At 37.3% G+C, this 25,178-nt stretch overlaps 1 protein-coding gene across 2 annotated transcripts in view; it reads left to right on the forward strand.

Moving 5' to 3' along the window:
• The window catches only part of caps2 (calcyphosine 2), a 62,106-nt gene that overhangs the window by 17,973 nt on the left and 18,955 nt on the right, over positions 1 to 25,178 (forward strand). For both annotated transcript variants that reach the window (XM_028818420.2, XM_051920036.1), the window contains 7 exons: positions 2,668 to 2,781; positions 5,739 to 5,806; positions 8,144 to 8,254; positions 11,800 to 11,874; positions 11,997 to 12,092; positions 13,543 to 13,636; positions 24,828 to 24,943. In XM_028818420.2, the coding sequence (XP_028674253.1) occupies positions 2,668 to 2,781; positions 5,739 to 5,806; positions 8,144 to 8,254; positions 11,800 to 11,874; positions 11,997 to 12,092; positions 13,543 to 13,636; positions 24,828 to 24,943 (674 nt within the window). The remainder of the gene's footprint in view (positions 1 to 2,667; positions 2,782 to 5,738; positions 5,807 to 8,143; positions 8,255 to 11,799; positions 11,875 to 11,996; positions 12,093 to 13,542; positions 13,637 to 24,827; positions 24,944 to 25,178) is intronic.

Raw genomic sequence — 25,178 nt, forward strand, 5'->3', positions numbered from 1 at the left:
TTCTTTCAGTCCATTCTTTAGTTGTTTGTTATTTCCTTTCACTTCCTTTTGTTTATTTGTTTATTTGTCCACTAATACAGGGTGAGTCAAAATTATTTTAACACAAGTTGATTATTTTTATCTCGACCACACCTTTCTGGGTCGATGGATAGGTCGTGGTGGACCATTGCCATGGCCTCCACACTCTGATTTGACACCCTGTGATTTCTGGTTATGGAGCATGGTGAAGGAGTGCATGTATAGCAGGAAAGTTTGTGATATCAATGACATGAAGAACAGAATATGGACTGTGGTATCATCTATTCCCCACTAAATGTGTGTCTGGGCTATAAATGGTACTGTTGCTTAGTTTTTTGTGTGTTGAACATGATGGCAAACAGGTTGAGACATTCCTGTAAATCATCTTGCACATATGAAGTATGTTTTGTGAATAAATTGTTTCCGCCATTCAAATGTTAACATAATTTTGACACACCCTGTATACTCTTTTGCTTTCATTCAAAATCTTGCATATAATGTGCACTTGTGTGTAATGCACATGCTGATTTAGCCCAATGAATTATTATTATTATTATTAAAAGTTTCAGGTAAAAAAAGAAATTCATATGTATTGCGCACCCTTAACTTTTAAAGATTTTAGGGTAGATATTGACTTTTGTTGGCAGGAGGGGTGAGGGAGATAATCAGCTGTAAATGTCAAAAAAAAACTCACAGTTATGGTAAAGGTAGACTCTCTTTGCTTGGAGGAATGTTAGATTCGTTGACTTGTGACATCTAATCCCTGCAGGTGCGTGAGAACAGACAATGGCAAAAATGGCATCAAGAGAGCAAAGCGAATGTATAAAGTAAAATACTCAGTGGACGACGTCTTGCGTATATTTTATTATTTTGAATTGGAGTGTGACTTGTCAAAGTCCACTTTTGGTGCAAGTGATGTGGAAGTCAAGGTCGAAAACGAAGGTGTGGTACCAATATCAGCTGATCAGTCTGCAGCTGATAGTTGATGCGCCTATGGCAACATTCAACTGGGTGGACCCGGCCACTTACAATGACAAGAGGTACGAACCAGATTGCATCGCACTGCAACCTCCATCTGCAGCTGTTGCCCCCATGTAGCTGTTATTGCTGCTGCTGTAGCCAGAGATGGTGAACCCACAGTGAGAGTGGCCACCGAACCAGCAATAGGCATTTAATGTTGATTTATGTATTAACAATTGCTTTGTGTGCTTTCCCTCCACCTCAAGCTGCCACTGCAGCTGTAGCCAGAGAGGGCAAACACAGGGTGACAGCACGATGCATGCAACAAAAGATGGTCTTATTTTGATTTATGTGAGAAACTATTGCTTTAAAATTATGTCTTGTGTGTAATGCACTCCCCGATTCTTAGCAAAGTAAAATGAGTGAAAATTGCACGCATTATATGCGAGATTTTACAGTATTTGCTCTTTTTTGCATTCCTTTATCTTCTTACTTTATTTGCATATTCATCCAGTGATTTTTTTTTTTTTTCCCCCATCCGCTCTTTCCTTACTTAGGCACTGTTTTTGTTTTAGTTTACTCTATTTGCCCATCCTCTCATTTTTGTCTACTACTTTATTTTATTTTACTTATTTGCTTTTGTATTAATTTTTGTACTTGCGCACTCATCCTTTCATTTTAATAATTTATTTGTTCATACAGCCATTCATGACTATCTCACTTTTTCTTGTGTTTTTTATTCTTTTACATTTCTATTTTATTTGTTTTGCTTGCTCACTTATCTTTGTTTCATTCATTCATTTATTCATTCACTTGATCAAATTTTTTCCTTTTGTATTTTACACATTTCCGTAAGTACATGCTGCTGCAGTTTCTTTGTTTACTTCAACACTCATCTTTTAATTAAACAAATAATTCTTTCATTCATATGTTCACGGGTCTTTTATTTGTTTCTGCTTTTTTTATTTATTTCTTATCTCAGTTGCTTTTGATTTAGTTGCTTGCTGTCTCATCTTTGAATGTTTCAGTAGTAGCTCATTCATTTGATTACTCACTCATTTACTTTATTTTTGTTTATTCATTTTTTCTTTTTACTTTGTTTATCATTTATTTACACACCCATTTATTGTTTTCCATATTTTTGCTTGTGCATTCATATTTATTCATTCATTCATTCATTTACTTGCTTGCTTTTCTATTCATTTTTTCTCATTCACTCGTTTCACGTTGGTTTTTCACATATTGTCTAAGTTTTCAGTTTTCCCTTTTTTCTTTAATTTGTGCATTTCTCATTTACCTTCTTTTATTTGTTTACTGACTTGCTAATTTTTCTTTATTTTTTTTTTAATTACTACTTGCTTTTTTCCTTCTCCATCCTTTGAAATCATTCTTTGTTCCACTCATTCACTGACTACTTGCTTTCTCTTTATGCCATGTTTGATTACTCACAAATTTTTCCTTATTATATTTTTTACTTGACCTTTCTTTCTTACACTATTTTTTTGCTTTTTTATTTTGTCTCCACTAATTTTCTTTCATTCATATGCTCATTCACTAACTTTAATACCTAATTTGTTTATATTCAATTGTGAATTTTCCATTCGATACTATGCCCTGAAATGAAGACAGCAGGAAATGTGGTAGTAATTGTGTTTTTTTTTTTTTTTTTAATTTGTGCATTAATTGCAGGGTTTTGTGGCTGGGGAATGTAAAATTCTGCCTGTTGATGATAAAGCCTTTCTGCAGCAGTGCTACACCAGTCCATCCAACACCTTCCAGCAGAACATGAGAAAGCTTGAAGCAGTACGTATCTCCAGGGAAAACATATTTCATTTCTTCAAATAGATAGCAGGAAATACATAAGTTTATGGATACATGTTAATGTTTTCCAAAGGTTGAAAATTTGAAAGCACATAAAATAAAGTATCTTTCAGTCTATGATTGTGGTAGATTTAAATGATGACGTGATTCTGCGAAGAGCTAGTAGAAGGAGTAGGGTGACTAAATATCCTGCATTTTGTAGTGCACTCCCCTATGCTAGCCTCAAATTAGATGTCCCAAGTTATTGTTTAAAAGCAAAAAAAAAACCTTTATTTGTCCCATATATTTAATGTTACTTAACCTTCATTGTGTAGACATTGCAGTAGGCATGTTATTATCCACCAGTCATATACGTTCTTTTCAGAACTGCTTGATCAGATGCCTAGTGATTAAATAGGTAGATCAGTATAGTATAGTTATAAGAAGCAGAACAAGCAGCACAGGACTATTAAGAAATCCTTGTAAGCCACCTCACCGCCCTCAGACACTAAAACCCAACCTCCTTTCCATATTGGTACCAGGCGATTCTGCTCACCCTATTGTGCAGCAGTGGGGTCCATTTTGAAGTAGAGATAACACAATGCAGGAGATTATCCCAAAAATTTGAAACAAGAAGAGACATAACTCTTTTAGCTTATTTTAAAAGCCTTTGGCCATGAAAGATGTTTATTTTCTTCAGGAAATCAATTAACTAGAGATTGTTTTTTTTTCTATTCTGTCCTAAATTTGCATGATTTTAATTAAATTTTTGACAAAGTCTATAGATGTCTGTCTTGCTGATTAAAAATACCGTATGCCTGATTGTGTATTTACATGCTGCATAGCTGTCTACCCTGACTGTATGTTAGTAAATCTGTGTTAACACTCTCTGTCTTCAGTGAAGAGCACAATTTAGGAATAAACTGATGGGTAGCACAATGGTTAGCTCTGCTTTGGGTTCCCAGGTTTGCATCCCACACTTGGTTACTATTTTTGTGGCATCTACTCATTCTTATCAGTTTGTCTATTTTTTGTTTTCTCCCACATCCCATATTCATGTTTTTTATTTTTATTGGATATTCTAAAGTGACTCTGTGTAGGTTTGTACACAAGCAGGCCTTCCAGTGGACTAGTGGTCTGTCCAGTGTATGCTCCTGCATTGCATTCAAAGCTCCAGTCTCCCCAACCCTGAAGTGTATGGGATTAATAGTTTTATTTATGACTTGAACTGTGAACTAAAATTGTGTATGTGAGGCAGTAGTCTGAAAATCTCCTGCACTACCCATTAATTAAAGAGTAGCATAATACACATTTTAATGCATATCATATGTAATAATAGAAATATTGTATTTCAGGAAATACCTACTTTACAACATTAAAATGGACCAAAATGAGTATCATATAATTGAAGAAATGTATAGCAAGGCTATTTCTCCCTTAAGAAATAATTGGAACTGTTGAGAAGGTGAATCCAGCATTATTCATTTTGCAACTTTTTAACCAAGCACAATGCATCATTAAATTGATGTCTGCATTTGTAAAACATAGTCTCTATTTATTTTGTTTTTATGAAACAGCTTTAATTTTCACATTAAATTTCATACAGAGTTTTTCTCACAATATGTCAAGTTTTTGATATACAACTTTTGGCCTGTGAAGCAGTGGGTGTGGATTGAGGCTGGATTGAGTGGCAAGAAATACAAATTATGTGATCCATGGTGTCACATAGGGGTGTGATGGTTAATGAAGTTGCATTTCAACCTGGACTTCGGGATTTGATTCTCTCACCATTACACTTACTGTTTTCTGTCCCATTTTACTTTCTCGTATATGAAGTATAGGGAAAGTATTGTAATTGTCCAAAAATTTTATGTCAAGATTTTGATGAATCTCGACGCTTTAGACCCGCCTGAGTCCAAAAATACCATTTTTGGAATTATGTCTGTGTGTATGTGTCTGTCTGTCTGAGTGTGTATGTGTGTATGTAAACACCATAACTTGAGTACACTTTCACTTAGGTCAACCAAATTTTGCATACAAGTATTAGTTACAATACAACTTCTATCAACTTTTGGGCTATTTCTACTAACCGGAAGTGGTACTTTACCTTTTATTCATGCAGCTGCAGAATCCGATTTATTTAACTTTACTTTTATAATAATTGTTCAATATATTATTAATTTTGATTTGTTGTTGATGGTTCTTTAATGTACATAATATAAAAATCTAATCATTGTCTTGCGGTTTACTCAAATATCCATCCTCATATCTGAGTATATGAGAAAGACTAAGGGAGACCACTCCCGATTTTTTTTTGTCATGGTCAAGCCACCCAGAGTGGTGGACTGGTACCCATGAAAGGTTAGTTCTTACTTTGCACTTAGTGCTAGAAGACAGGCTCCAAATCTCCATGATACTGAGGTGTATTTAAGAAGGTTATGTTATGCTAAGAACACATATGTGCTTAATGCTTATCATAGTCAGGATGCTGGCATACAGACAAAATTTATAGAAAATGAGACACATATCTGCAACAGAACTATAACTGAAAAAAGTGACTAATTAAACATAAAACTTAAATTAAAGAAGGAATTGCCATCTAAGTTTGTTAAGTGGTGGAAACAAGACATGAATAGTTACACCAGGACTGAGTATTGAGGACTCCTGGAAGGAAAGTGTAAATGTCCATCCATTCATTATTGAATTTTTTTTAATCCGGTTCAAAATCATGGGGCTTGAAGCATCACATGCAAAAGCGGAAGCTACCCTGGATAGGGCTATCAAATATAAATTAAATCTAAATATATTTTCATTAAGTCATGTACCGCAGGATTGATACGGGTGAAATAAATTTTGTCAGAAGCTTTAATTTGTTCTTTTTCTTGTTTTTTTTTTTTTTTTAATAATGTAAACATCAGTTTCATGTATCATTTCTTTTCTTGATGGTCCAATCATTTTAGGAAGAATTAGCAGCAGAGAAACGCAAGCAAGCAGTTGTGGAGCAGATCATGATTGATCAATTATCAAGGTGAGTCAGCTTTTACATTGCATTATGGAATGGTATGGTATAGTAGAGAACAGCATTGTTGCACAGTAGCAAATGATGCTGCTTCACAGAGAGTTATGAGATCAAATCCCTATATGGAGTTGTCCTGTCTTTTTTTTTATCTGTGTGGGTATTCCTCCCAAACTTTAAAACCATAAACCCCACTCCACACAGATAGTGACCAGGGGCCTCATGTATAATGCCATGTGTAAAATTCACATTAAGACCTGGTGTATAGACAAAACTGGAAATGTACGTATGCACAACAAATTCCAGATGCATAAATCTAGGTATACGCCAAGTTTCACATACTTCCCCTTTAAAAACCCCAATGAATGTTAAATTTAATGCATGTGCATGTGCCTACAGCCCCACCCTGACTCCTCCCCAAATTTCACATATTTGAATATGCAAATCAATATAACTAGCCCCTTCCGTTCAGTGTTTTGTTAAAAAACAATGGCAAAAGCACATGGAAAAAAGAATAATTTCAGCGAATGCTAAGAGGAGGCAAGGAAAATTGTACTGTTTGTTGGCTTAAGCAGTGGTATAAACAAAAAAAACTTTGGTATAAACAAAAAAAAGGAAATTATGGAGTGATACATTGGGGTGGACACACTTGAAAGTCACACCATGCCCAAAATAAAAAAAAGTATTCCGCTATCGAAGTCGCCATGAAAATGTGAGTCACAGCTCACCGTCTGTTTATTCTGTTTCAGACAATATGTACAAAAGCTGACCCCCATGCCAAGTATGCGATGATGGTGCTGTGCCACCCAGCACATCTTCGGCCGCTGGCTGCACACACACCTCTTCCTCTGAAAACACTGGGCGATCATCTGGCTGTGTGCTCAAGGACACAGTTCTGGAGTCACATAATGACATAGTGGATGCTGTAAGAGATGTGGCCAATGAACTAAGGAATATAAGAGCTGTACTATGTGATATTGATCACAAATTAAATGAATTGGTTAAAAAAAATGTTGCATCTGATTACTTGTTTTTACATTCTGCTAATTACATTCAAATGAATTTGTAGCACTGTCCGATTTGGTTGATCATTTGGTGGGTCATGTTCATCATTCTGCATCTCTTCAGGTATGGGCAAGCCATGATTTTATGTCGCATTATGCTATATGCTTGCACAAGGCGGCACACTTTCTGTGCACTATAGAGCAGCACATTTAATAGAGTGGAAATGCCATCTGTTTACATAAATAAATTCATTCTTGGAAGGCACCTTTAGAATGTGGTGTTGGCACCAAACGCCACAATGGATCAATTCTCTGCTCTTTACATGGCTCTTTGAGGTGACTCATTATCCTTAAAACGATTGCTTGCCTTTTGCTGCACCTGCAAATGTGCGGAGTTGACGTTTTTATAGACTTTCCTGCTATATATGATGTAATGCCAGCTCATTCTTTTGGTGATTCATCCATGGCTGATGTAAGTTGTCAAGTGCCATTGCAATAGCAATGTGCGTGCATTTGACCGCTCTGGTTATGTTTGGAAAACTGGACGTTGCTGCGAGTTGCATTTTGATTTTTCCCAGTTTAACCACAGTGTAAGGAAATCTTATATATCTGGAAGACAAGTGGATAATACCATTCTATATAGCGAGCATGGCGAAACTTAGTGATGTTTGTAAAATACCCAATCAGTCAGCAAGTTCACATTGAAAAGCTCCTGTGGCTAAAAACCTGAGGCTGATCAGAACTTGCAAAGAAGCAGGTAGAGCACAATTCCTCACAGTCTGTCTTTGTAAACCTGTCTCCAGTTCAGCACAGAGCTCCAACGGGGATAGCTCTTGGAAATCGAAATTGACTTAGAAGCCAGTCATTTAAATGCGTGCTCTCTTCTAATTCTTCAATTTGCGATTTCTTCATAGCTAAAACTGAATGATTTCAATCATGTGAAATAAATTTGTAAATGATACGCAATTAATTTCTGTGTATTTAATAAACCCGCATCATTGATCCAAATGTGAAAAAACCTAGACCACACAGAAACAGTAGCACTGGTTTGACACTGGGTGCTGCCAATTTGCAAAACTTGTGTACACATGGTGTGAGGCTGCTGTAAAAAAAGTGTGTGGCTTTATACCAAATGTGTGGAAATAAGTGTATGCAACATTTTTGTTCATACACACTGTTTTTACATGAGGCCCCAGGAATTTGTACCTAGAACACTACTTATTAATGCCAGATCTGAGGTAAATCACTGTTTGTTAGAAGCTTTATTTTGTGACATTTATAGTGTATGTAATATTTTGCCTTAATGATAAATGTAATATTTTTTCCTTACTCCTTCATCTTTCAGAGCTGTCATCAGTGATCCTGAACAGAACGTCACATTAACTGGGCAGGTTGCACTATCCACAACTGGGTCAGCACCCTTACGTTTTAAAAACAGATCTCTGCATGACACCAAGTAAGCCAGAGAATTCCAGTCTTTTTGGGAAAACTGTAAATATTGCACTTGAAATATGTTGGGTAGAAGTGTTTCAAATATAAAAAAAGTCTTATACAAATTACAATTATGTAAAAAATTGGATAGATTGACACAATTGGAGCTCAATAACTTAACAGTACAAAGTATGAATAAGATTTGGGAGTCATAATGGATTTATTACTGTCCTCCTGTAGACAGTATACAGAGGGATGTTGGCTTATGTAGCACCAAGAGAGGACATACATACGTAAGTGGGACAGAATGCTTTATGAAGACACGTTTGGAGATACTGTGTGCAGCTTTGGTCTCTAAATAACAAGACTATAATGGTATTTGCTGCTAGACTTATTCCAGTGTAGAGGGGTTAGAGCAAAGAGGAAAAATAAAAGAGTTGATTAGGTTGACTAATTATGGGTATGTGGAGTGCCATGATCAAATTTAAAATACCAGTAGATGCTGCTAGAGTGTAAATTTTAACATAAATGTTAGGAAAGTAGAAAGAGTTTAAATTTCTGAATGGAGCAGATATAGTAGGCTGTTACTTTAAAGTTAGCTCTTCAACAAGAACACAGGTGACACAGGTAGAAGATGGAGGAGAGTAAATTCAGTCTAATTTTTCTTATCAAGCTCACTTCCAGTAATGTGTCAAATGTTCTGAACATTAACTACAAATATAGTTTGAGAAAAGTAAATATAATGTATACACAAAGTATAATGTTGAAACATAATCAGAGAAACATTATGTCATATATTAACTAATATACACAGGGTGCTTTTAAGTTCCTATTCCAGCTGCTCTAGATAAGTCACTTTGTTAAAGGTGGGCAATCAACAATGTACACCATTCACATCAGGCAAATGGTGAGCATTTCTTTTGAAGATAAGACAACGAAAAATGTATCTATCATATGAAAGAAAATGGAAAACACTTTAATTCATTTTAAACATTATTTAAGAGAACTTTAAAAATCTACCTAATGTGGATCTCAGCTACAGATCTAAAAGTTGTATGCTATGCACAAATTGAGTCTTGAGCCATGATTTAAATGCTGAGTCCAATGGGACTTGCCTGATTTCAATAGGTAGATCATTTCAGAGTTATTGTAGGTAAATGTGATGCCTCCTATGCTCATTTTTATTTATCCGCAGAATTTGTAGGAGATATGTTTCTTGAGATTGCAATGCTTGGCCTCAGGTAATGAACCAGTAAGTTCTGTAAGGTGTATATAGGGAGGGTAATGGTACACCATTTAAAAGTCTGTATTTGAGAAACAGAATTTTAAACTTAACTGGAATTCACTGAAGTGATTTAAGAACTGGTGTTGTATAATTTAACCTCTTAGTTCTGTATATGATCTTCTCTTGATAGATAGATAGATAGATAGATAGATAGATAGATAGATAGATAGATAGATAGATAGATAGATAGATAGATAGATAGATAGATAGATAGATAGATAGATAGATAGATAGATAGATACATATATACATACATACTTTATTAATCCCAATGGGAAATTCACATTCTCCAGCAGCAGCATAATGATACAATAAATAATATTAAATTAAAGAATGATAATAATGCAGGTGAAAAACAGACAATAACTTTGTATAATGTTAAATGTTAACGTTTACACCCCCGGGTGGAATTGAAGAGTCGCATAGTTTGGGGGAGGAACGATCTCCTCAATCTGTCATTGGAGCAGGACATTGACAGCAGTCTATCGCTGAAGCTGCTCTTCTGTCTGGAGATGATACTATTTAGTGGATGCAGTGGATTCTCCATAATTGATAGGAGCCTGCTGAGCGCCCTTTGCTCTGCCACAGATGTTAAACTGTCCAGCTCCATGCCAACAATAGAGCCTGCCTTCCTCACCAGTTTGTCCAGGCGTGAGGCATCTTTCCTCTTAATGCTGCCTCCCCAGCACACCACCGCGTAGAAGAGGGCGCTCGCCACAACTGTCTGATAGAACATCTGCAGCATCTTATTGCAGATGTTGAAGGACGCCAGCCTTCTAAGGAAGTATAGTCGGCTCTGTCCTTTCTTGCACAGAGCATCAGTATTGGCAGTGCAGTCTAATTTATCATCCAGCTGCACTCCCAGATATTTATAGGTCTGCACCATCTGCACACAGTCACCTTTGATGATCACGGGGTCTATGAGGTGTCTGGGCCTCCTAAAATCCACCACCAACTCCTTGGTTTTGCTGGTGTTCAGTTGTAGGTGGTTTGAGTTGCACCATTTAACAAAGTCATTGATTAGGTCCCTATACTCATCCTCCAGCCCATTCCTGATGCAGCCCACAATAGCAGTGTCATCAGCGAACTTTTGCACATGGCAGGACTCCAGTTGTATTGGAAGTCCGATGTATATAGGCTGAACAGGACCCGAGAAAGTACAGTCCCTTGTGGCGCTCTTGTGTTGCTGACCACAATGTCAGACGTGCAGTTCCCAAGACGCACATACTGAGGTCTGTCTTTAAGGTAGTACACGATCCATGCCACTAGGTATGAATCTAATCCCATCTCTGTCAGCTTGTCCCTAAGGAGCAGAGGTTGGATTGTGTTGAAGGCGCTAGAGAAGTCTAGAAACATAATTCTTACAGCACCACTGCCTCTGTCCAAGTGAGAGAGGGATCGGTGTAGCATATAGATGATGGCATCCTCCGCTCCCACCTTCTCCTGATATGCAAACTGCAGAGGGTCAAGGACATGTTGAACCTGTGGCCTAAGGTGGTGAAGCAGCAGCCTCTCCATGGCCTTCATCACATGTGATGTCAGAGCAACAGGCCGAAAGTCATTCAGCTCACTAGGACGTGATACCTTTGGGACTGGGGTGATACAAGATGTTTTCCAAAGCCTCGGGACTCTCCCCTGTTCCAGGCTCAGGTTAAAGATGCGCTGTAGAGGACCCCCCAGCTCCGATGCACAGACCTTCAGTAGTCGTGGCGATACTCCATCTGGACCCACTGCTTCTGCATGAGACAAATAAATAAACAAGCCTTTCAAGATCCTAGAGGTTAAGAAGCCAACAAAATTTCTAGTATTTCTAAGCTGGAAAACACCTGTTTTAGAAAACATAGATACTGTATGTGGCGACTGACAGTTATAAATCTGTGCTAAAGACAACATATGCATTTCAAGTGAATTCAGTTTAACTAAAATTAAAGACTTTTGAGCTAAGTGTATCTAGTATTACCTCGCTATTCCCTGAATTACCGCCACCTGGTTTCCAGTACATCAAAAAATATTTAATTACCAATGTAATTAAAGAGGTAGTTTTGGTTTAAATTGGAACTGCATTCCAGTTGGATATTAATATTGTGATTCTGAAATGCTGTCGCAAAAATCAATCCATTGAAGACATTACCTAGTAGTGTAGCAGTAGTAGGTGGTAAGATAGTTAATGATTTTTACATAACTATTCTTCTATTTTTTTGTGCTTTTCAATCTTGTTATGTATTTCTATGTTCTACATTCATACAACTTTTGAAAGACTTGCAACCTTTAATTTTATTTTACAGAGTGAGAACAACTTCAGCTTTAACAGAAAGTTTGTTATCAAACAAGTTGAGATTTGATGCCAGAATCTTATCAAGGTAACAGAGAAGAGGATTTTAAATATTATAATCGTGAGACTTTTTCAATGTTCTATTGAAAAGAATATTTCTACAATTGTGCTTGCAAAGGTTGCAAAAATGTACTTTTACTATGTTTCTAGAAATGGTCGTGATGCTTGTAGAGAGCTTCTTGGATTCTTTTTTGCCCATGATGGATCTTTAACTATATATGAATATCGGCATTTTGGAAAAAATAGGTAAGCTTTATGATTACTCCTTCTTGGGTTCTGGCGTTTCAAAAAGGAGAGCACATAGTGCTTGTATTAAACACTCAATTTATACATTTTATATACTTGAACTATGCAGTACCTAAATAGATTCTACTCATTTCTTGTTATTACTTATCGAAAAACATTTTAAGTGAGCGAGTCTGGTTGTATGCAGGAGTTCACCCCAAAATTAACTGGCTCTGTGTCCAGTAATTAACTTCTGCCTTATACTGGATGCTACTAGGCAGGGTTGGCTCATATTGTGAACTACAGTAACATGGACAGAATACATATAATATACACACACACACACACAACTCAAACACAAGCCACTGTAGCTGTCTGGTAGCAGTGCAAAGCACCATGTGGCCAGGTGTATGCTGGACAGTGTGAAACAAATAGACAATTTAAAAAAAAAAAACAACTTTCTGTGTACCTCTTTGTTGTACACTGACAGCTGACAATTTAGATTATACACTACCTCATTGAGAACTGTCACTTTCTCCGTGCATGACTGGGTTCCATAGTTCGAGTAACTCCTTGTTAGGTTGGAACCATATACCATAAACGCTGTTTTGTATTTTTTTGGTTTAATGTGGTTTCACAAATAGATATTTAACTACAAGGTGCCCATTCAGGTTTATTTAAAACTTTCATTTATTAAGATTAATTTTTATTGCTATTTATTTTTATGTAGTGCATTTCCCATTAGATCAGCTTAGGATTCTACAACAAATTTAACATACCGTATATACTCGAGTATAAGCTGACCCAAATATAAGCTGAGGTACCTAATTTTACCTACAAAAACTGGAAAAACTGGAAAAACTTATTGACTCGAGTATAAGCCTAGGGTGGGAAATGCAGCAGCTACTGGTAAGTTTCAATAATCAAAATAAATACCAATAAAATTACCGTACATTAATTGAGACATCAGTAGGTTAAATGTTTTTGAGTATTTATTTCAAAGAAAAACCGTAAACTAGCTCTGTAAGTGGAGAAGAGGGTCAACAATATGGTATCTCAAAAAACAAAAACAATATGGTATCTCTCTCGCTCGCACGCTCTCTGTCTCTCGCACGCGCATGTGTGTCTCTCTCTCTCTCTCTCGCGCGTATGTGTACGTGTGTGTGTCTCTCTCTCACTTGCTGCACAGGGAATACACAGGGAGAGACTGAACACGTGCAGAAATCATCGGCGCGCACAAACCGAAACTGGCTTGTTCGTATACCGAGGGGCTGCGGGACCTGACTCGAATATAAGCCAAGGGTGATGTTTTTCAGCACATTTTGGGTGCTGAAAAACTGCTTATATTCAAGTATATACGGTAGTTAAAATAAAACCTAAATAATGTATATTTTTCAGTTTTATTGATACTTGCATGATCATCAGGGTTTTAATATGGTTAATATATATTTTTTTTACATTTTATTTCTAGGTCTAATGCTCTTCCATTTATTAAAAAGGGAGTTTATAGTCACCAGCATGGAAGGAAAAAAGGAGCCCAATATCAAATTCATGATTTCAATGTTGTAAGTACTTAATTAAAGTAAGTAAAGACATTTATACTTGCAGCAATGATCCCTCTGAGAAACCACCATATTACAACAGCTAGCAAACAATAACAACACAGAATACAAAAAATGTAAGCACTGAAAACAGAAAAATGTAAATAAATGAATAAGATAAATATGCATTTAGCCAGTTAAAACAAAAAATTACAGAAAAACAGTCTAGCCAGAAGATGTAACAGCTGTTAAACAACGATAGCACAGAATCAACTTTTCTAAAGGTGCTGCACAGGACAACCATGGAGTCAGAAAATACTCCTGATAGACAGCAACTTAGCCAAAACCCTTGGTTTACCACTACTTGGTAACTATTCCAAGTTTCTATCGTTCTTTGTGTAAAGAAAAACTTCCTAATGTTTATGTGAAATTTACCCTTAACAAGTTTCCAACTGTGTCCCCGTGTTCTTGATGAACTCATTTTAAAATAACAGTCTCAATTCACTGGACTAATTCTTATCATAATTTTAAATACTTAAATCATGTCTCCTCTTAATCTTCTTTTCCTTAAACTGTAAAGGCTCGGCTCTTTTAATCTTTCCTCATAATTCATCCCCTGTAGCCCTGGAATCAGCCTAGTTGCTCTTCTCTGGACTTTTTCTAGCGCTGCTATGTCCTTTTTGTAGCCTGGAGACCAAAACTGTACATAGTTCTCCAGATGAGGCCTCACCTGATTAACTTGTAAAGTGTGAGAGCATCAACTTCTTTCATGCTACTGCCCACACATACTACTTTTTAAAAGAACACACCTGCTCTCAGGCAAACCTTCATCTTCCTGAAGTCCATTATATTCGCTTTGATTTTGTTAAAGTAGAGTTGGACCCAGTGAAACCTATATTACTCAAAAAAGCCATCCACCACGCTTCAATATTTCTCTTCCTGTCCACCACTTATATACTACTTAATTGCAGATTGAGAACGTCTGCAGGTGACATGTCTCAATACTTCAAAAGGGGGACAATTATTCACACCTTTAATTAATAATTTGCGGATGAACAATACCAGAGATGAGGTGACATGTCATAGAGGTTAGTTAACAAACCTTTTACCAAATTTCTACTAAAGAACACTATCAGTGTACATCTTTGATGCCATATATTGTGTTGAAATTAACTGTCATTTTTAATAGCACCAAGATATATAGGACACCTTTTCTGCAAGTCCTTTTTGGTTGTCCTATTATATTGGTACTTTGTGATTCTAAGAAAAGTGGCATATTAGCCCTGCACTTGTAATGTGCCTTTGTTGTTTCATATATTTTGTAGCACAGGACATGACTATATTTACATAAATATGTTCTCATAGAATGTCATCTCCTTTGTCAACAGTCATACTGAGTTTATAGAGTCACAGTGTACTCTTTAAATAAACAGAAAACATCAATTTTAATAAGTAGCCCAGAGTTTTAAAGTATAAATATTCAAAATAAAGCATCTGACATTAAAATCCAAACACGTCATTAAAACTTTAATAATATACATTGCCCTCACAATCCATTCACCATCCATAGATTTATTTCATTCATTGTTGTGCTACAAGCTCATATTAAAAGAACAAATTAAACACTTTATAATGCCGGATAATGGTTCTTGCATATTAAAATATTATAAAAACAATAACAATGGCTCCATGCTTAAACACAATAATCAATGGACGCTAAATAAAAGTAAACTCGACCTAAGCAATCATGTTCGAAATTTGGATATTGAATCTTTCCAAGTGACCAGTTAACATAACCCATCCATCCATCCATTTCCCAACCCGCTGAATCCGAACACAGGGTCACGGGGGTCTGCTGGAGCCAATCCAAGCCAACACAGAGCACAAGGCAGGAACCAATCCTGGGCAGGGTGCCAACCCACCGCAGGACACACACAAACACACCAAGCACACACTAGGGCCAATTTAGAATCGCCAATCCACCTAACCTGCATGTCTTTGGACTGTGGGAGGAAACCGGAGCGCCCGGAGGAAACCCACGCAGACACGGGGAGAACATGCAAACTCCACGCAGGGAGGACCCAGGAAGTGAACCCAGGTCCCCAGATCTCCCAACTGCGAGGCAGCAGCGCTACCCACTGCGCCACCGTGCCGCCCCAGTTAACATAACTCCCATTAAAAAGTGACAAGGAAAAGTAAAAAAATAAAGCAAACATATTGCCACCACAAGAAATAGATTTGTTCACTTTTAGCAGTCTGAACATTATAAACTATACATACACTCCATCCAATTAAAGATCTTATTTGGGCTGAGCTATGGTGGCCCCACTCCTCTCCAGTCACAAGACAGAACCCTCCTAACTACTTAAAGTTAATGATGCGGTCTTCCAAAGCTGGAAGGAGCACTTTGAACAACTGCTAAACTACAAATTTCTAGTGACAGATCACACCATTCAGTCTTTTCCCTGGACATAGTGAACATTGCTTTGGGTAAACCACCAACCCTAGAAGAGATCAAACGAATGAAGGACAATACAGCCAGTGGCCCATATGGTATCCTAGCAGAGATATTCAAGGCTGGTGCTGAATGGACTTGCGTACAAATCTCATCACATCGCTAGCAAGATCCAGAATGACACAGTAATTCCACTAATCCACAGAAATTCTAACATTGTCATCATTCCGTTGTATCCATTCTGACAATCTTATGTCCAAGGATGTCCAATGCGATGAGATTTTTTCATCATATTGGATGGCCAGCACAGACTCCACCAAATAAAATCCAGGAGGGGGTAGGCAGTCAGTTGGCTGAGGTCTTTCTGTTTTACAATTTAAATTTTCTATATTCTGCGGTGGGCTGGCGCCCTGCCCGGGGTTTGTTTCCTGCCTTGCGCCCTGTGTTGGCTGGGATTGGCTCCAGCAGACCCCCGTGACCCTGTAGTTAGGATATAGTGGGTTGGATAATGGATGGATGGATGGATTTTCTATATTGTCAGTTGGCCATATTTCAGTAATTATTGAATGGACAGATATGGTTGGTTTACCATTTATGTTTAATCAGTTTCTACCTTGTTCTTCATGTGTTTTAACAAATCTATATTTATATGTGTACCATTTCTGTGTTCAGTTGGTAGTGTCTAAACTATACTTGTATTTTGACCGAGAATTGCTCTCTCAGTGAAGGGTGCTATACAAAAGCTGTTGTAAGTTGTATTGTATTGCAACTCAGAATATGAGTGCCACTGTGGCGTTGTATTGCTCTCCTCCACTGTGAAAATACTTACCTATGTGCACTTAAATCTCTCTGTTGCTATTTACTGCCTTAGGATAATATTTGTAGCCATACAAAACCAAGTGAAATGTCAGGAGTATCAACAAAATCTGTACATAGCTTTCATTGAACTGAATTTGGCCGTTGACTCTATCAGTTGAGAAGCCCTCTGGAAAATTACATCTAATTTCATTTGTATTTTCAAATTCATCATTATTCTAAAGCTTTCCAGACAACTGCAGCAGTCCTTTGTAGTGGAACAAAAATTGGTATTTTCCCCATAAAACTTACTGCCAGCCCTGGATAGTAGCAGTCGGGAAAGAGAAGTGGAATCAGAGGATTGTTGTTGTTATATAAAACTAGCCAATGTCAAAACCAGGAGAGTAAAGATCAATTAAACAGAGCCCAGAATGTGAAACTATAAACATAGTCAAGGTTCAAAATGAAAGTGAAAGTAAGGAATTTATGCTCAAATTTAGCCAAAACGCAAAGGAAAGATTGTGGTCAGGAAGGGACAGAAAAGAGTCTGTAACCAGAAATTTAATTGTAGAATCTAAGAAATGACTCTAGGATTTTAATGTAATAGCTACTAACTTGGAAGACCAGGAATGTTGATGTCATCTGCCACATACATCCTGTTGACCACTACAAATGCCATAGAAACATTATATGCATCGCATCTGAAAGTGGCAGCAACCATACTTAAACAAAATGGGGGCATGAAGGAACTTTATTAATTTTTAAAACCATACTGCAATAAAAAATAAATGTGACCATTGGATTCTTTGCTTTCCAAAACAAGAGAAGATGTGTATATTGTTTTAGAGACCCAGGACCTCGGTAGAAAAATTAAAAATGAGGGACAGACCGTGATGCAAGCAAGGCTATGTCATAAGCTCAATTCTTTTCACCATTCGCAGCCTTGATGTTTTGCTTCTTATCCCTAGCTGCCACCCCATGACACTAAGACCAGATGCTAGTTTAACAGAAAGCTGTTCCCCTTATACTGCCTTTAAGCAAAGACAAAAACACCTACTATGATAATCCCCAATTGTTTTTCCCTCTTTAATCCTCATCACTAAAGGCATTCACATTTCTTCCAACCACAGGAAAAGCAAAATTCTCTTTGAAAATGCCCTTGGGCAGGTCACTGCGTCCCTGGAGATCATCATCTCTGACTTAGAAGGAAGCTGTGCCAATATCCTGTTTCCTTCATGAAAACCATAATCTAAAAGTGAACTGCAAGGCAAATCATCTATAAGGTGGTTTGCAGCCCTACTCTCCTGTACATTAGCAAGACTGAAAGTACCAACTGTTGTCCCCTAAAAGCGCTTGAGAGCTTCCATCAGAGCTGCCTTTGAAACATTCCTTGTTTCACCTGAGATGGCTATGAAACCAATGTCAATGTCTTCATCAAGGCAAAAGTGACCAGTATTGATGCTGTCATCCTTCAGAACCAGCTCCCCTGGCCAGGCCACTGTACCTTCTGCCTCACCTGACCAGTCCTGTTCACCCAGCTGAGCCAAACTTAAAAATTCTGAGGTGGTTTGGGGATGAGGTTCATACTGTAGACACCCTAAAGGCTGGCTGGATTTGTGACCCCTCATGACCCAAGTTTTCAAAAGTCTGTGACTCAACAGTTGAAATCCTCAGCCACCTAAGGTTGACACATATAACCTTCATAGTCACCATTCTCATTTCAATCTACTGCCTGTTAGAATCTTCAGGGAGTTAAATATATTATGGTGCTTTGGATGTTTTTTACATTCTATTAGTTTGAAAATAATTTTAATTCAGGCATAATTTATTTAGTCAAGTCAAGTCAAGTCAACTTTATTTATAAAGCACTTTACATACAACAGCCGCTGACCAAAGTGCTGAACATAGGCTAAAATAAATTTTAAACAAAAACAAAATAATAAATAAGTAAAATAAAATACAATAAATGAAACTAATTAAAACATAGTAAACACAACTAAACAGAGTTAAAACAGAGTAAAATCAACTGCTCACACAGGATCAAATGCCAAACCAAAGAGGTAAGTCTTAAGAGCAGACTTAAAAATGGGCAGTGAGGAGGCCTGTCTAATGTGGATCGGCAGTGAATTCCAGAGCCTTGGAGCCACAACGGAAAAAGCCCTATCCCCCCTGAGCTTTCGCTGAGTCCTAGGCACATCCAGAAGCAGCTGACCAGCTGATCTGAGTGAGCGGGAAGGAGAGTGCATATGCAGCAGCTCAGCGAGGTAGGGCGGAGCAAGCCCATTTAAGGACTTAAAAACAAATAAAAGAATCTTAAAATGAACTCTAAACTGAACAGGCAGCCAGTGCAGTGAGGATAACACAGGTGTAATGTGCTCATTTTTTCACGTGCCAGTTAAAAGGCGTGCAGCAGCATTTTGCACCAGCTGGAGCCGAGACAGGGTGGACTGGCTAACACCAACATACAACGAATTACAATAGTCCAACCGGGTTGTAATGAAAGCGTGGATTACTGTTGTAAATTGATCTTTGGAAAGAATGTTTTTTATCTTCGCCAAACGTCTCAGCTGAAAAAAACAAGATTTCACCACCGCGCTGATCTGACCGTCCAGTCTAAAATCCTCATCTATCCTAAAACCCAGATTTGTAATGACAGGTGTACCATATTGTGCAAGGGGACCCAAATCCACAGGAGCAGAAGTAGAAATAGACCCACTGGTGCCCCCAGGATCAAAAACTATAACCTCTGTCTTATTTTCATTAAAATTTAAGAAGTTTACTGCCATCCAAGCTTTCACCTCTTCTAGGCACATAACCAAAGTTTGTATGGAGTAAGCATCCTTGTGTTTGAGGGGTACATAAACCTGAGTATCGTCTGCATAACAATGGAAAGCAATTTTATGCTTTCTAAGAATAGAGCCAAGAGGCAGGAGATACAAAGAAAATAGCAGAGGACCAAGTATGGAGCCTTGTGGAACCCCACATGATAGTGAAGCAGAGGAGGATCTAAATTCATCTAGCCTCACTGAAAAAGTTCTTTGAGTCAAGTATGATTTAAACCATGCCAAGGCAGTACCACGAATGCCCAAACAATGCTCCAGACGAGATAATAAAATACTGTGATCTATAGTATCAAAAGCAGCTGTTAAATCGAGCAGAACTAAAATCACATAATCCCCTGAGTCTGTTGCCAAAAGGATGTCATTAAAAACCTTCAGTAATGCGGTTTCAGTACTGTGAAGCGGCTTAAAACCAGATTGAAACACTTCGAGCACATCACTTTTATCTAAAAAGGCTTTCAATTGAATATACACACTTCTCTCCAAAATTTTGGACAGAAATGGAAGCTTGGAAATCGGTCTAAAATTGGATAGAACAGTGGGATCTAGGCTTGGTTTTTTGATCAATGGTTGCACTATGGCATGTTTAAATAAATTAGGAACTACGCCTGAGGAAAGGCTGCTATTGATAATAGCAAGAACAGATGGCCCTAAAACAGAAATAATCTCTTTAAAAAGAGAAGGTGGGACAACATCAAAAGGAGAACCTGAGGGCTTCAATTGACCAACAATCTCATGTAAACAAGATAGAGTCACCGGCTCAAACTGATAAAAAACAGCAGAGCAGGGGAGAACAGCTAAGGGGTCATAAACAGTGAGAGGTATATGAGCCCTAACATTGTTCACCTTATCTACAAAGAAGTGCAAAAATTTCTCACATGTCTCAAAAGAAGGTTCCATGCAGGCATTCTGTGGAGCATTTAAAACCCTATCTATAACTTCAAATAACACACGAGGTTTGTGATAGTTTGACAGAATAATATTTGACATGTACGCTCTTTTGGCATCTTTCACAATAAACTGATAACGACGCCAGCAGTCTTTCAATACTTGAAACGATACATGCAAATTGTCCTTTCTCCACTTGCGCTCGGCTTTCCAGCACTCGCGTCTGACAGCGCGAGTTGTGTCATTCAGCCAAGGCTCAGATTTCATTTTAGGCTGCCTGGTTTTTAATGGAGCCACAGCATCTAAAACAGTTTGGCAGGTGGAATAAAACCAGGAACAGAGCTCCTCCGTATCCATATTTAGGCCTTATGAGTCTGGGATTTGTGGTGTTTTTTACTATAGGTTTACCTTTTAAAGGTAACTTAAATTTGGTTTTGTTAATAAAAGATGGTAGATAGTGTTGCAAACTTTCTTCTGAGATATTTCAGATAAGGAAAGCGGACAAACGTCCTATCCACTGTTCATGTTGGTAGAGAGCTGCAATATGCTGCATGCTGATTAGCACATGCAAGTAAGAATTCACTGACAGTAATGACCCTATAAATCAACTTAAATTTAGGTCTCCCAATTTATTTGTAAAGATTATTTGATCCATCGCAAATTTCACATTGCAGCAAATAATGTAGACAATGCACTGCACACATTTTTAAAGTAAGCTCCTTCTTAGCTGTACCTCAACACTCTGCGTTTACTAACCAATCAAATCAATTCTTTTCAAAACATATCAAATCTGTCCAATAATATACTGTATTTTTGCACCTCTGTCATTCTGCATTAACCTGTAGAAAAATGATTCAAATGAGTCACAGCCCTCAGTCAGAGAACAGGGAGAACCCGGACCTTCAGCTAAGATTAATTTAAAATTATGTTTTTTGGGTGCTTCTGTGCATTAATGAGTATGTCCTCGGTCAGTGTAGAGACCTATTTTATTGTGGGAAGGCTTTTGGGGTCACCTTTCATTAAAAACATAAACCACTTTTCACACGCACAGATTTTTTTTTTAGTGTGGATCCACAATATAACGTCTAACCTCTCTCACTAGTTTAGTTTGCCTATTCTTATACTTACCAATCTTTCGAGATGTACAGTTCACAGTTGCAATGCACTTGCACCCAAGACTGCGATCCACTATATGATTGTCAGCAGTTCCTTCAGGCTTCACCCAGGTGTGACTGTCACTATGGCAGTGTTCCATCTCGCTTACTCCAACTGACCTAACTTAGAAAGGAACTTGGTTACCAATATCCTGCAGTAAAACCGTAAATGTGCAGGCAGGAAAGCAGGCTTTAATAAATTGTATTTTTAAAAAAATTAACCAAATAAATTGTTCCGTAAACGAAAGCAAAATAAAGTGTGGCAATGTACACAATAAAATATTAATACATGTCTAATCTTTACCGGTGGCTCATTTTTTGCATTGCTTGAAATGTTGTAGTTTCTTGGCCATTCTTGGTTTGATTTTCCTCCTCCAACCTTCCTCTCTTCCTTTCAATCGTCGCTCTTTTACTGATCTTATAAAGCTCTTTACTATTTTCTGCTGTTTATTAAACTAAAATCCTGTTTCCAAATTCAGTTGCTTTAGCTCTCACATTTCATGTCATAAATAAGAGTCAAGTCAAGAGTGTGGCATGCTTGTATGACTTTGAAAGAGCTTATGAAACCATATGTGCATTATGGTTGCCTTTCATTTACTTTTACTTATTTGGCTGATGCCTTTATCCAAAGTGACTTACAGCATTTATAATACAATAGATTATATTTCTTTTGGTTTTCCAATTGCAATTGCTCAATCTCACACATTGTTAGTATCAGGATTTGAACCCACAACCTCAGGGTTTGAAGTCCAATGCCTTAACCACTACACCATACTGCCTTTCAGCATTATACATTTGATTTAATGTAGTTCTTATCTCCCATCAACATGAACACACATAAGCAAGCAATACCATAAACTTGCAATAAAGCAGAGCTTATTACACTCTATTTCTAGTTAAGCTAATTATCAGACTATTGAGGTAATTCTTAAGCAAACCAAAAGCATTAACAGGCATGGTACAATTTTCAGTAGCCAAGTAACATGACAAGTTATTTTAACATAGAAAAAAAATAAAGTGTGTTTGTAAAGTTATATGTTTTACATATAACAAGAAAGGTTTTGCCCCTTCCTCCAACAAGACCTCATCTAGATCTTCAAGCTTCTGAAAGTCTTTGCCAAAGTTGATCCAGCAGAGTTGTTTCAGTTAAATATTGAATTGTGTACTTGAGGACACTGGCGAAAATTTTTTAAAAAGTGCCATTAACTCCTAAACTAGAAAACACTTCTTAACACGAAAGGTTCTGAAAATCTGGAGTTCATCACAAAGTGGTAACATTGACAAAATTTAAACATTAATCTTGATAAGCTATTGGGACAGCTCAGCTATTAGCTATTTATTCTCCACCAAGCTTCCTTGGTTAACGTTTTTCTTATTATTTTGAAGCACCTTATGATTAAATCCCATGCCCCAATGAAGATAGGCTGTTCTGAGGTTGAATGAGGTGCCTGCTCACTCACAATTACGTACACCTAATGCAGCACTCAGTAATGTCTTCAGTCAGACAGCCTTGCCTTGTTTAGACACATTTACTGCTCCTGGGGTTTCATTTCTGAGCTGACCTTTGTCATTTTTAATATCTGCTGGAAGTTGGGTTGTAAATTAGCAGTTTTATGGTCAGATATTTCTAGCTGTGGTTTATTGAATTTTTAATAACCAAAATGTTTCTATCAGGTAGCTATGGCCTGAGTGCCTTTTTTAAACATTTTAGTTAGTAATAGTGAGAAACTGTGTTTCAGAGAGCAAGCATTAAGTACTGTTGACTGAGAGACAGAAATTAGATAGATAGATAGATAGATAGATAGATAGATAGATAGATAGATAGATAGATAGATAGATAGATAGATAGATAGATAGATAGATAGATTAGATAGATAGATATTAAAAAAAAAAAATCCGAAAGGACGGCCAAAAATCAGAACACAGTAACAAAAAATATTCTTCAGAGAGATCAACATCACCTTGGGGATTCATTATGGAATGAAATGGCAGCTGGCAGAAATGACCTCATCTAACACTCTCTGCAGCAGCCTACTTGCTGTATATCAATCTCCTGCTGAAGGAGCTTCTCTATTTAGCCAGAATGGCATACAGAAGGTGAGTGTCTATGCACATGCTGCACCAGTATTTTATTGAGTGTCCTTCTTGTTAATTCTGCCTCCAGATTGTCCATACTGACTTGCAGGACAGATCCATACTTTTTAATCAGTCAGTTGAATTTGCTGGCCTCACTTAAAGTAAAGTTGTTTCTTCAGCAGGCTGCCACCCAAAACACTGCAAAAACAAACTAATAAAATATCTGACCTACAGGCTTACATAATCCGTGATTCCTGACCTGATCAGAAAAAAAGAAGGGTATTGTAATTAATAGCAAATATTTCAATATGCAATGATAATTAAGATAAATAATAGCATACATTATATTCTCAGTCTTGATTCATTTTGTTCTCAGAGCCTATCCTGGAAGCATCATCAGGAAGGCAGGAACCTGGCCTATTCAAACACTTCCCCACACACTAGAACAATTTAGAATAATGAATTAATGCCTGCCATAATTAAATTGAGAACATTAGGTGATACTGTCTTGTTATCCTCTGTGTAATCTAAATAGTCTTTATACCAAGCATAAAAAAATATACAGTACATACAAACTGCAAACATTTGATCAAGCTCTTGAGTCATATAGCTGAAACTGTTTAAAATAAAGAAGAGGGTTACACTTTATAACTTTCATTAGTAGGTTGTATCAAACTGCTGTTCACTTTTATTCAAACAGTTACACCTCATGAAATGATAATTATTTCATTAATAAATCATTAATAAAATTAAATAACGCTTCTTTGCAAATCATTTACTTATTAGATGTATACCACTTTTGTACCAGCTATTCTAAAGTGGCAATTATTCATCCATTGTAAAGGTTTGTAACTTATTATAAAGTGTTACCAAGAAGAGTTCCAGCTCAGGTAAATTAACAAAGTGTTGGATCAAGATGTATTTATTAGTAATTTTCATCATTCATAGCATTATTTTAAAAACTGGATTATTTTAATATATTATTTCATTCTTTCAACTGCCAACAGGGAAGTAACCTTACCTTTGCAACTACTGACCAAAATCTGCCTGAAAGCATCAAACAGAAGGCAACACTAACAGTCAGGATTACAGGCTTGGATGAAGTGGCTAAAAATACATTGCTGTAAGTTTGATACATTTTTCATTTTATTAAAAACTAGCTCTCCCCCACAGCTCTGCCCGTGTAGTAGTGAAACAGGACAAACTTTAAAAATCAATAAACAAACAGGTATCGCTAGCTAAGCAGAGGTAAGGTACGCTCCAACAGGTGGCGAGAGGTAGAGCAGCTTGAGCAGAGGCTAGCGTGTGAGTGAGGAGAGGCCCCCCCCCCCCAAACCCCACCATGGCCTGCAGCCGCT

Source organism: Erpetoichthys calabaricus, chromosome 1 (assembly GCF_900747795.2).
Source record: "Erpetoichthys calabaricus chromosome 1, fErpCal1.3, whole genome shotgun sequence".
NCBI lineage: Eukaryota > Metazoa > Chordata > Cladistia > Polypteriformes > Polypteridae > Erpetoichthys > Erpetoichthys calabaricus.